The sequence below is a fragment of the Trichechus manatus genome, unplaced genomic scaffold (genome assembly GCF_000243295.1).
Source record: "Trichechus manatus latirostris isolate Lorelei unplaced genomic scaffold, TriManLat1.0 scaffold00184, whole genome shotgun sequence".
NCBI lineage: Eukaryota > Metazoa > Chordata > Mammalia > Sirenia > Trichechidae > Trichechus > Trichechus manatus.
The window spans coordinates 1,739,517-1,752,351 of NW_004444120.1; the positions used below are offsets into that span (position 1 = coordinate 1,739,517).

Sequence of the window (12,835 nt, forward strand, 5' to 3'; positions counted from 1 at the left end):
GGAGTTTGGAGACTGCCACAACCTCCTCCCACGGAGCCACTGGGTGGGTTCGAACCGCTGACATTTTTGTTAGCTGTCGAGTACTTAACCATTGTGCCACTAGGGCTCCTGCTACAGTAAACACCATAAATTGCTGTTGCTGTTGTCAGCTGCTGTCAAGCCAGTCCCTGACTCAGGGCGACCCCACGCACAATGAAACGAAACGCTGCCCAGTCCTGTGCCAGCCTCACGATCACTTGTGGATTGGACCATTGTGACCCACAGAGTTTTATTTTGGGTGATTTTTGGAAGCAGATCATCAGGCCTTTCCTCCTGGTCCATCTTAGTCTGGAAGCTCTGCTGAAACATGTACAGCATCATAGCAACGCACAAGCCTCCACGGATAGACAAGTGGTAGCTTAGCATGAGGGTCACTGGTTGGTTGGGAATCGAACCCAGGTCTCCCACATCGAAGGCAAGAATTCTACCACTGAACCACCACTGCCCCCGCCCTCCATCAATAGTACTCATAACTATATCATCTGTAAGACTGTAGGACCTTAGATATAATTATACTTAAGATTTGTCTCAGCTTTTTAAGTCAAAGATCTTTATTTTCAGCTTCTTTTTAGACAAAGCACTTGTAAGAATCACATACAAATCACATTTTTCTCTCAATAAAAAAACTACAAATTCAATAATAAAAAAAAAAATCAGTTTTTAGTAACCTAGATAGCTGGGAAAACGGTGCTGGGGTTTTTGATGGTCTAGCACAGAATTTCCTAAATCAATCAGAAGGCCACTGCCTAGCTTGGGTGTGATTTCCCACCATGAGAAAAAGGCTCTCAGTATCTGTAACATGCTTATTTCAAAAAATTGGCAGTGACTGGCTTTGGAAGGCAAGCTGGGTAGCTGGAACTACAGTTGGAATTCGAGTCAATGGCCACAGAGACACACTTCCAGGAGCTCTTGGCTCTGAGTCACTCATGTCTTCATTAGCCAGATCTCATTGCGACGCCCGTAGGGCTTCATGGGAGGGTCATACCCAGTGCAGAAATAGACGTCATTCCGGTAGGTGGCTGTACCCTCCAGGGCGGTGCGCAGCTGGGCAGCACGAGCTACGTAGTCGGCTTCCTTGGCATAACCACCGAACTGCCTGAGGATAGAGGCAAGGGGCTGGTTAAGAAAAGACATGACCTTTGAGAGAGGAGGGAGTCTTTTTTAAAAAAGCACTCACACACCATTCTTACTATGACAAGCACGCTACAGTGGTCACACCGTGGATTCACCACTTCCTTGATGGATGGATTTGGCTAAATCACACCTGACCTTTCTGAGCCTCAGTTTCCTCATCTGTGAAAACAGGATATAATTTCTTTTTCCTCTAAGGTTGTTGTGAGCCTGAAATGCAACAATGGATGTGAAAGCTTTAATGTAAGCCCTAAAACACAGCAGTCGGTAAATGTGAGCTTCCTGAAATTTCCCAGCGATGATACAACCAGTTGCTGTCACGTCAATGCCGACACATGGTGACCCCATCTGTGTACAATTGTGCACCATACGGTTTTCAATGGCTGATTTTTCAGAACTAGATTGCCAGGCCTTTCTTCCGAGGTGCCTCTGGGTAGACTCAAACAGTAGGCTCTGCTAACTTGACTGCCTCCACAGCCATGCCCTCACCCTTTCCTCTAACGCCCGTCTTCCACCCAGCTGCTCCTCTTCTCTGCCTCTGTGCCAGCTGGGAAAGGAGGAAGGATAAAGCGGGGTTAGGGCGGGGGTACAGAGCTAGTACCTCTGTCGTCTGAAAGTGAAGGTGTGATGGCCAAGGCTTCCCCACAGCAGAGCAGCCCTAACTGAGCACATCACAGCAAGGACAGAGCTACCGAAGGCAGGGGCCCAACACAGTCCTGGGAGAGGCCCCCACACAAGCTTTCAGCATGCCCTGAATCAAGAAACCACTTCTAATAAATCCCTTCTCCTGCTTGAATCACAAAAGCCTCCTTTTTCTAGTAAGTAAAGACACTTTTCCTAAATCAGGCTTTTTTCTTGACGGCAGAAGGTGGGGACAGAGAAGTAATTAACGCCTTCCTTTGCAAGATTATTACTCTTTCCCCTACGTCATCTGCCTACGCTCTAAAATTCATTCTGTGGCTACCCTAAATATACCACTCTAAATCTGGGCTGCACTAAAATCTTTATTAGAGTCAAATACAACCCCATTTCTAATGAGCTTTATGACTCAAAAGTATGCATTTGCACCAGGCCAGGATCAGGCCAGATGCATTACTTTTGGCGGGGTTCTCTGAATCATGCCTTGCTCTTTATAAGCGGTTAGTCATGCTCAGCAAGCACCCAGCTCATTGATTATGGGTTACTGGCATGAAAACACTCAGGATTTCATATTTCAGGGATGTGGCGATTCTGATGTCTAGACAACAGCGACAGAACACCAATGGAGCTGAGACCAGTTCGGAGTAGAGGAGGCTCAGCTCCTCAAGTATATCGAAGAAAGATTCTATGGCAGGAGAAGAAAGTTGAGCCCTAGCTTTACTGTGGATCAAATGAGAAGAAACTGGATTAGTAGACAAAAGATAAACATGAAGGGAGGATTTTTCTGGTGATAAAAGCCTGCAAGACACTGGACTTATTTATGAAGAATGGCTTTGGACTGAAAACCACCTGCATGAGGCGAATCTGATGTTGGCTGAGGAAGCAGGTGCTGCGTGCTCTCTGCAGCCCCTTCTAAGGCTGTGATATTGAACTGTGTTCTCTGAAAAGCTACTGGTTTAGCAAAGGCCCAAAGGAGTGGTCCTTGAGTGTCTCCATTCATCAGCAGGAGGCAAAATGGCTAGTGGGTGTGCTCACATCCCAGCTCTGCCACTTTCTAGCTCATGGTCTTCGACAAATTCCTTTAAGCTTCAGGTCCTTCATCTGTTTGTCAAACAGGGATAATGACAGCCATCAATTTCCCAAGGCTGTTGTAAAGATTAAAGGAGAAAAGGCCATGTGAAGTGCTTAGCCCAGAGTCTATCACATAGTAAGCTCGCAATAAACAGTAGCTACTATTGTTACTCTGTAATTCGCTCAGAACAGCCTTTCAACTCTTGGCTCCCAAGGGGAAGAACAGGGCAGCAATCTAAAGTAATATGAACCAGGTAAGAAAACCAAACCAGTTCCCATCGAGCTGACTGATTCATGCGACCCCAGGAGTGTCAGAGTACAACTGTGCTCCATAGGGTTTCTAATGGCTGAATTTTCAGAAGTTGACAACCAGGTCTTTCTTCCGAGGTGCCTCTAGGTGGACTTGAACCTCTAACCTTTCAGTTAGCAGCCTAGCATGTTAACCATCTGCACACTCTCACCTTCTCAATTAGGTTGACTCTCAAAACCCTATTTAATATCGCAACCTGAACACCACCCCACTCCTCACTCCCAACCTTCTTCCTTTGGTCTACTTTTTTTAAACAGCACTTCTCACTTTCTAACATACTGGACAATATACTTATTATGCTCATTGTTTAGGTCTGTGCCCCCTGGTAGAATATAGGCTCCGTAAGGGCAGGGATCTTTGTCACTTTTGTCCACTGATGTATCCTGAGCACCTAACAGTGTCTGATACATATTAGACCCCTTGAATAAATGCACAATTCTGGGATAAACAATAAGAATTACTGTCTGCAGGCTGATGGACCCAAATATGATAGTACTTAAGACCTATCAGTGAGCTAAGTTTTTAAGTCTATTCACCCCCATATTCATTCATTCATTCATATAATACCTAAACACAAACCAAGGGGACAGTGGTGGGAATTAGAACAGGAAATATGGATTGACTGGAGCCAGACTGGGAAGGGTCTTGAATGCTATGCTGAGTTTGAACCTGATGCTAGATGCAAAAGTGGACCTATGGAAGGGTTTTAAAAATAAGGGGCTGATCCGACAGACTGTGTTTTAGAAGGATCCCTCTAGTGACAGTGGGGGGCTGGGAGAAGTGGGGGCTATGGAATCACTGGAGGCCCAGAACAGCCACATGTGGGATGATGATGACCTGGGCAAAGGCAGATGTGAGAGGTGCGTGGACGTGGAAGGGAGTAAGGGAAAGGGAAGAGCTGAGGGCTCTCCAGGGCTTCCAGTTAAGCCTCTGGGTGGAAGCTGATACCACCAACCTGAATAAGGAATATAAGCTGAAGAGTTGCTTTAGAGAGGAGGGGTGGGTAGGGTAATGATTTGGTTTGCAGGTTCACTGATATTAAGGTGCCTCTGTGAAATCCATTCATGCAACCACAAGTAACTGCGTACCTAAACGTGTGTCTGGCACCGTGAAACTCTCCTTTGACTTGGGAAGGAACTGGAGTCAGAGATACTGATTTGGAACAGAGATGAGTCCAGTGACAGACATTTGGGAGCCACCAGAGATGTGTGGTGGTTGCTAGTTGCCATTGAGTCGGGTCCGACTCATGAGGAGCTTATGTGGAACAGAATGAAACACTGCCCAGTTCCATGCCGTCTTCCTGATTGTTGCTACGTTTGAGTCCATGGTTGTGGCTGCTGTGTAGTGCCTTCCAACCTAGGGGGCTCATCTTCCAGTACTACATCAGATAATATTCTGTTCTGATCCATCGGGTTTTCTTTTTTCTTAAACTTATTTATTTTGTTGTTGTAAATATTCACAGGAAAACCTATACCAACTGAACTTCTACAGGAACAATTCACTGACTCTGATTACATTCCTCAAGCTGGGCAGCCACCCTCACCCTCCTTTTTGGGATTATTCCTCCACCATTAACATGACCTCACTGCCCCCTGTATCTCCTCTAACCTTTTGAGTTGCTGTTGTCACTTTGATCCCGTATAGATAGTTCTTTCAAGGAGCACAATACTCAAGGCAGACATTCTTTACTAATTAAGTTAAACTATGTTTCATTTAAAGAAAACTTAAGGGGATATTTTTTGTATAAGGTTTAAAGATTATCTCAGGACAATAGTTTCAGGAGTTCATCCAGCCCCTATGGCTCCATAAAGTCTGGATTCCATGAATGATCCATAGGGTTTTCATTGTCTAGTTTTTGGAAGTAGATTGCCAGGACTTTCTTCCTAGTCTGTCTTGGTCTGGAAGCTCTGCTGAAACCTGTCCACCATGGGTAGCCCTGATGGTATTTGAAATAGCTTCCAGCATCATAGCAACACTCAAGCCACCACAGTATGACAAAATGAGGTACTGGCTATAATCATGGGAAGGCGTGAGATGAGGAATAGATGTTGAGCAGACAGACGGTCAGTAGGTTGCTCTTGGGAATACTAATACTCAAGTGGTGGGTGGAGGAGGAGGACTTGGTAAAGGATGCTGAGAATGAGTTGTCAGAGAAGTAGAAGGAGACCCAGCAGAGAGTGACACAGAGAGTGTAATCATTCGGAGATTCTTAAATTCACAGTTGGAAAACAAACCCAACTCTTTATATTTATTCGCAGGATGGCTGAGATGCTTATAATGAGCACACAAATTTCCCTACTGCTGCATTCTGGAAGCACTGCACCAGAAAACAAGCAAAGCAAGGTGGCTGCTGAAGCAGATCTATGTGTCCTCTTTATGCCAATCTAACTGACTAACCCTGTCCTACATCACAGAATCCCACAAACGGGCCGGAAAACCAAATCCCACCAGGCACATGGCCCTGTATACCAAGGAAGCCCAGCTCTGCCTGAGTCAGCTTGTGGTCATAGACAAGTCGCCTCTTTCCTCCCTGCCTCAGCTTCCAATCTGCATACCGAGGATAACAAAATGGCGCCCACAACTTCCAAGTCACCAGCATGTTTGAATGTGAGTTAAGTAACGCTTGTAAAGTGCTTTGAGCTCCTAAGACGAAATAAACATGACGTATACACACCATTTTTGTAAGCCTGTTAATAAATCTATAAATCTACATCTTCAAAGAAGCTCCCCTCCAGGGCACTGTATTTTATCTCATCCAGTATCAGAGACCAGTAATGGAACACAGCATTTGGTTGCCATGGGAACTGAGGAAAGACATACGTGCTCTGGGTTCCAGAAACACAAAGGGAGCTGACTAAAAAGGGGCTGGAAGAGTCAGAAAGGGCTGGAAGAACAGAAAGGGCCAGAGGATGATGCAGGCTTTTGGTCCAAGGAGACAAAAATCATAACCTGTTACCTTTCAGGGAGCGTCTGGTGCAGACATGTTGTGAGGAAGAATGAGAAAATGGAATGACTGAGCCTGACCATCTGAGTTTGTTTACAGCTTTAATAAGTCAACACAAATCTGTGGAGACTCAGTCATGCATGTAGCAGTGTGCTAGGCAAAAGGACTATAAGACTAGGAGCTGGCAAACTCACATCAGCAGGAAAACAGGCTTAACAGAAACAGGTATTCCACTCAATCAGACCCAACCAATGCTTATCAAGTTGAACATCACTAAGCACAAAGCACCAAGCTAGATAACACGAGAGCTACCAAGATGATAAGGATGCCTGTCTACGCTTGGGACGTCTAAGTGTAGTGATCAGGACAGAATTATACATAAAGATTATACAAAACAAGAAAACACTTGTATGGAGGTACAGAGCACAAACAGAATGCAGGGAAGAGGGGAGGAATGACTCTGACTTGGAATGAAGGGAAGGTGTTATGGAGGACGTGACATTAAGCTATTATTTATTGAGTACCTCTTCTCGGTGTGCCAGGTAGAGCAGGAAACAATACGACAAAAATCCTCACAGAGCTTCCAATAGGCAGAGGCTGGGGAGGGGCTGAGGGGAGCTGGATGAGCGTGAGCGAGGGTAGGGAAGCGTATGTTGGCCCACATGGGGGTGGTGAGATGTTCTGAGGTCAGTGGACAGTTGGAGTGAGGCTTTGCTGTGGAGGGCAGTAACTCCACAATGAGGCCTCCCTCTTAGGCTTTACAGCCTGGTTAAACATTCGGGGACCCAGAGTTTACTCACCACCCTCCTCAAGGGAATGCAGTGTTTTATTGCTAGCTTGGGCCTCGATTCAAACCCTACTGTGAGCCTTCTTTTGTTGATTTCTGCTGAGAACCCAGGATTGAAGTGAGCCCAGGAAGCTGAGCTCTAACTTAAGCCGATGTTATAGAACAAGAGGGAAGGCAATGGTGTGGAATGTGGCCACTGGACTAAGTGTGAAGATAAATTCTACTGTCTCTTGTGAATAATAAAAATATTCTGATAGTGTTTTGCATGGAGAAGGAATTGTTATTTTACTCACATCACTCTATCCATCTAAAAAGCCCTGGTAATTAACATTCCGTTGTGGACATCCCTTCCCAAAGTCATACAAAAGGAAGACTAAACTAAGGATGCAAGGCTTTCATTTTAGAATTCATTTTGTCATCTAATGCACTCACTGTGTATTTGAAATAGCACTTTTCTCTTCTACCATCTCATTGGCTCTGCCTTCAACAGAATCGGAACCAACACAAAGTCCTGTAGGGCGCTTATACGTGCATATCTGACTGTGTAGTGACACCCAGTGGCCAGATGTGGAATGATCCTATGCTAAGCTGGGCCATATGTTGTTGGTTGAAAACAACATTTATGTAGCCAGGTCAGACAATGTACTAGGTACCTTCATCTGTTCAGATTTCAGAGAATTAAAAGGAAACTGCCACAGAGACCTGGCTTTAATAGTATCACTTATTCTAGATACCCTTTCCTGCCATAAGGAACCAGGGTTCTTAGAGAAATGGCTAATTCCAGCTCTCGGGCAAGACATATCAAGATGTGCCTGAAACATCTTGTCATACCAGAAAGCAAGGAAGGCACTAAAGACTACCAGAGTTGTATCAAAAGGACTAAGAAACCAGCTTGAAGAGGCTCCCACTGGCCAAAGAAGGGACATCTGAGCATCAATACGAACAATAACTGCCCAAGACTGAGGCGCATCAAATATGTTTAAATCCATATATTTATAATGATACTCGAAAATCAGAAATGAAGACCACCTTTGCAGGATGATAGTGAACAGAATCATTATTCTGAAAATTGGTAAATAAAGAGAAAGTATCAAGTAGTTAAGGAGCCCTGGTGGTGCAGTGGTTAAAGCGCTCTGCTGCTAACCATAAGGTCGACGGTTCAGACCCACCAGACGGTCTGTGGGAGAAAGATGTGGCGGTCTGTTTTATAAAGATTTATAGCCTTGCCAAGGTCATGGAAGCTCCATAGACACATCCAAACTCCAAGGGACCAAATTACTGGGCTGAGGGCTGTGGGGACCATGGTCTTGGGGAACATCTAGCTCAACTGGCATAACATAGTTTGTAAAGACAATGGTCTACATTCTACCTTGGTGAGTAGCGTCTGGGGTCTTAAAAGCTTGTGAGCGGCCATCTAAGATACTCCACTGGTCTCACCCCATCCGGAGCAAGGGAGAATGAAGAAAACCAAAGACACAAGGGAAAGATTAGTCCAAAGAGCTAGTGGACCACAACTACCACAGCTTCTACCAGACTGAGTCCAGCACAACTAGATGATGCCCAGCTACCACCCCTGACTGCTCTGACAGGGATCCCAATAGAGGGTCCTGGACAGAACTGGAGAAAAATGTAGAACAAAATTCTAACTCACAAAAAAAATAATAAAACAGAACAAACAAAATAACCAGACTTACTAGTCTGACATAGACTGGAGAAACCCCAAGAGTATGGCCCCCGGACGCCCTTTTAGTGCAGTAATGAAGTCACTCCCAAGGGTCACCCTTCAGCCAAAGATCTGACAGGCCCATAAACCAAAATGAGACTAAGTGGGCACACCAGCCCAGGGGCAAGGACGAGAAGGCAGGAGGGGGCAGGAAAGCTAGTAGTGGGGAACCCAAGGTCAAGACGGGGAGAAAATTAGAGAACGTCACCATTTTACAACCCCTAATGAAACAAGGCAGTTAGGCAATGACCATCCATGGGCACTGACACCACAAGAACAGGAGACCAGACAGCAGAAGGTCTTAATGGAAGTTCACACCACCACCGAGGAAATAGGCTCGCCAAAAATGCAAACCTGAATCTAGTGAGGCCTATAGTTCTAACTACTACATTTAGAGGCAATACAGGGGGCAGAGGACTATGTTAAACTGCCAGGCAGGTGCAATCAGCTAAGTCCCGACTGTGGGAAACAACAGGACAAACGAGCTACAAATGGCAAGAAAAAAATGAAAAGCGGTGGAGGTGAGGAAAGCTATGGCTTAACAAAGCCCTAACAGCATCCAGTTACAATCGATGAACCTATTTGGAGCCAGAATCAAACCAACCATAAAAATAAATTATGAGATAATGGGGGAAATCTGAACATTGGATATTTTACAATATTAATCAATTATTGCTAATATTTTAGGAGTAATAATTGTGGTTATATTTTTTAAATGTCTTCAGTAATCACACTAAAATATTTATGAATGAAATAATATAATGTCTGGGATTTGCCTATAAATAATCCAGAGCTGGGGCTGGATGGAAGCAGTCAGGGTATAGATGACACAAAATTGGCCTTGAGTTGATCATTGTTGAAGGTGAGAGATGGGTACATAGTGATTTATTATCTTATTAACCCTACCTTTTTATAAGTTTGAAAATTTCCACAATAAAAGTTACATACACACAGACACACACAAAGTTACAGACAAAAGAAAAAGAAAAAATTGTACCAACTTGTTAGCCTGGATCTAGTAAAATAAATAAGGAGCCCTGGTGGCACAATGATTAAGCGTTTGGCTGCTAACGGAAAGGTCAGCAGTTCGAGCCCACTAGCTGCTCCATGGGAGAAAAGACCTAGTGATCTGCTCCCGCGAAGATTTCAGCCTAGGAAACGCCATGGGGCAGTTCTCCTCTGTCCTATAGGGTCGCTAAGAGCTGGAACTGACTCAAGGGCATACAACAACAACAGTAAAATAAATGATTAGAAATTAGCCCCATGTGGTTTAAGCTGTATGCGGACTGACTGAATCGGCCAACATAACTCCTTATGAAATAACAACGGGCGACGGGAAAGAATAATTAACGAAACCTACTCCAGGTCATGAACACTGGGTAATTTATGAATACCCACTGCCGGCGAGTTGATCCCGACTCGCAGCAACCCTACAGGACAGAGGAGAACTGCCCCTGGGGGTTTCCAAGGAGCGGCTGGTGGATTTGAACTGCCGACCTTTTGGTCTCAACCACTATGCCACCAGGGTTTCCAATTTATAAATAGTATCTTCGTAAATACTGAAAGGCACTCTAACAATAACCCTGTGAAGTATGTTTTATTGTCAGCACTTAACAGATGGGGAAACTGTTTTAGAGAGGCTGACTAAATCCCCCAGCAACATCCTGCTAGTCAGCAGTAGAGCTGGGATTCAAACTATAAAATATTTGTTCATCATATTATACCAGGTTCCTTCCCAAGACACAGAAAAGGGAACGGAAAAGACAAATTTTGCCTAGGGAGCAAAATTTAAGGAGGCACTCACTCTCCGTCGCTAACCTGAGTGTACCTGGATGAGCATGAAGCAAGAGCTTCCTTAAATTTTGCACCCTAGTCCCTTGCTCCACCTCAGTCCCTGTCCTGAAGGCTGGAGAGTCTGAATCCGGGCTGGAGAAAGCAGCACAGGGTTGGAGGCCCAGTGCCAGCTGCCCAGTGCATTTCACTCACTGTCCTCTGGGGGCCCCGGTGGTCACCTGGCTACATATCGGTCTGCTCGTATAGGGCTCCCAGAGCAGCCAAACTCACGTTTTTAGGATGAGTGTTAGCTCCAGGGAAAGCTGTCTCACCCTAGGTGCAAAGCTGGAGCAGGGCAGACAAATAATCAACTTCAGAGGCCCCAGGAGTGGACCAGGACTTTGTCCAGTGCAAGATTATTTGTCTAGTTATTAGAGGGTTTTATTGTGTATTAGAAGGTTGCTCTAGATTAGAACCAAACCTGTACCTCACAGTCACTACTGGTGAAGCTCCTGGCCTCCCTCAATACATGGTTCAGTGCCTGTCAAATAGTGGGGTGCTAACAAATGGAGAAACCAAACCCATTGCTGTCGAATTGATTCTGACTCATAGCGACCCTGCAGGAAGGAGGAGAACTGCCCCACAGAGTTTCCAAGGAGTGGCTGGTGGATTCGAACTGCCGACCCTTTGGTTAGCAGCCGAATGCTTAACCACTGTACCACCAGGGCTCCAAATAAACGGAGAGTCACTAATCATTTAGGAGAGACTTAGTTTTTGAGTGGAGGTGGTTTTGAGCCAAAGTATAAAAACATTCAACATATGCACCCGCTATTCTCCACAGTCAAGGGGACACGACCGCACGTGAGGTCCTGGAAACCCGAGAATAACAGCAGGATGGATGTGTGCCCTCCTTGATGAACCCCAGCCATGAACTGCTAGAGGTGGCAGCCCAGCTCTGAAGAGGTCTCCCTGCTCTCCTGACCTTCCAGAGGAGCCTGGGACAGAAATCAGTTCTCCCCAACCTTCCATGCTTCCCATGTGTCCATGACCCTAAAGCAGATATTCTCTGCTATGGCTACTGTAGGTGCTCATCTTAATGTAGGTGTTCAGCTTAAGCTTAAGCTCTCTCTACTCATGGCAATTTGGCAACTTCAGATAAAATACAAATATTCGTATGCCGAAGCCAGAAGAAATTAAAGTGAGAAGTCGTCAGGACTCAGTATCTCTTACTTAAATGAAGTCATCATCAATACAAATTCAAGGCAAATGGTCACGGAAGATGATTCAAGAGGTGGCTATGGAAATCAAGCCCCACCCTCGGATACCTGAAGAATCGTCTCCTTACATGGAATAGACAGTGATGCCTTCCCTCTCCTCAATCTTAATGTCTTCATCGCTGGGAACTGGAGGGTTGCTCTGAAACTGGTTCGGAATCCGGAACCAGACTTTTAGTTTCTTCTGTAGGGAGCCATCTTCATTGGGGAACACGGCAAAGGAAACAGGGACTGTCATTCCCATCCCAATTCCTGAAAACAGAAACACACAGAGTGAGGCGGACATCAGGGACAGGATTTGCTCAGGTCTGTAGAAGATCTAACAGTCTCATTCTTCCGCCAAGGCTGCATTTTTTATTCTTGAAATTAATAAAAAACTTTTCAGGTATAAAATATATAGTTAGCCACACACAAATGCCTCTTATTTTTCTACCCTGGAGGTAGTAGTGTTGTATAGCTGCAACAATGGACTCAAACATATCAATGATCATAAAGATGGTGTAGACCCGGGCAACATTTTGTTCTGTTATACGTAAGGTCACCGTGAGCTGGAGCTGACTCGAAGGCAGCTAACAATATAACAGTAGTGTAATGGCATGACTCTTCTGGAAAAATTTGGCAATACATATCAACACCATAAATATATCTGTATCCAATTACCTCATAGCTAAAAATCAATTTTAAGGTAATAATCCAAAATATGGAAAAGGCTATAGGCAGAAGAATCTTCATTGCTGCAGAAAATATAATTATGAAAAACTGGGGGCCCCATCAATACTTAAAGCAGGAATATGCTTAAAAGTAAATTATAGTCTCATGATGCAATGTAGTACACTACTAATTATTAAGCTTAAGAAGACTATTTAGCAGTGGTGGACAATAATTATGAACTAACAAGTATAATTGTACAAACACTATGACCACATGAGAAAGCCTAGAAAAATACCTGAAAGAAATACATTCAAAAGACAACCATGATTGTATTAGAGTGGAGGGATTCAGGGTGCTGTTTCATTATTTTCAAGATTTTCTTTAATAAATTTTATCATTTTTATACACATATTTTTAATTTAATTTTATTTTTTTAATGTACTTCAGGTGAAGGCTTACAGAACACATAGTTTCTCATGAAACGGAAGTACAC

At 44.5% G+C, this 12,835-nt stretch overlaps 1 protein-coding gene across 1 annotated transcript in view; it reads right to left on the reverse strand.

Annotated features, from left to right (window-relative positions):
* Positions 1 to 287: 287 nt before the first annotated feature.
* The window catches only part of HEBP1 (heme binding protein 1), a 21,958-nt gene continuing 9,410 nt past the window's right edge, over positions 288 to 12,835 (reverse strand). The window contains exons 2-3 of the mRNA XM_023741585.1: positions 11,763 to 11,943; positions 288 to 1,135 (exon numbers count right to left, since the gene is read on the reverse strand). Of these exons, the coding sequence (XP_023597353.1) occupies positions 964 to 1,135; positions 11,763 to 11,943 (353 nt within the window). The 3' untranslated portion in view covers positions 288 to 963. The remainder of the gene's footprint in view (positions 1,136 to 11,762; positions 11,944 to 12,835) is intronic.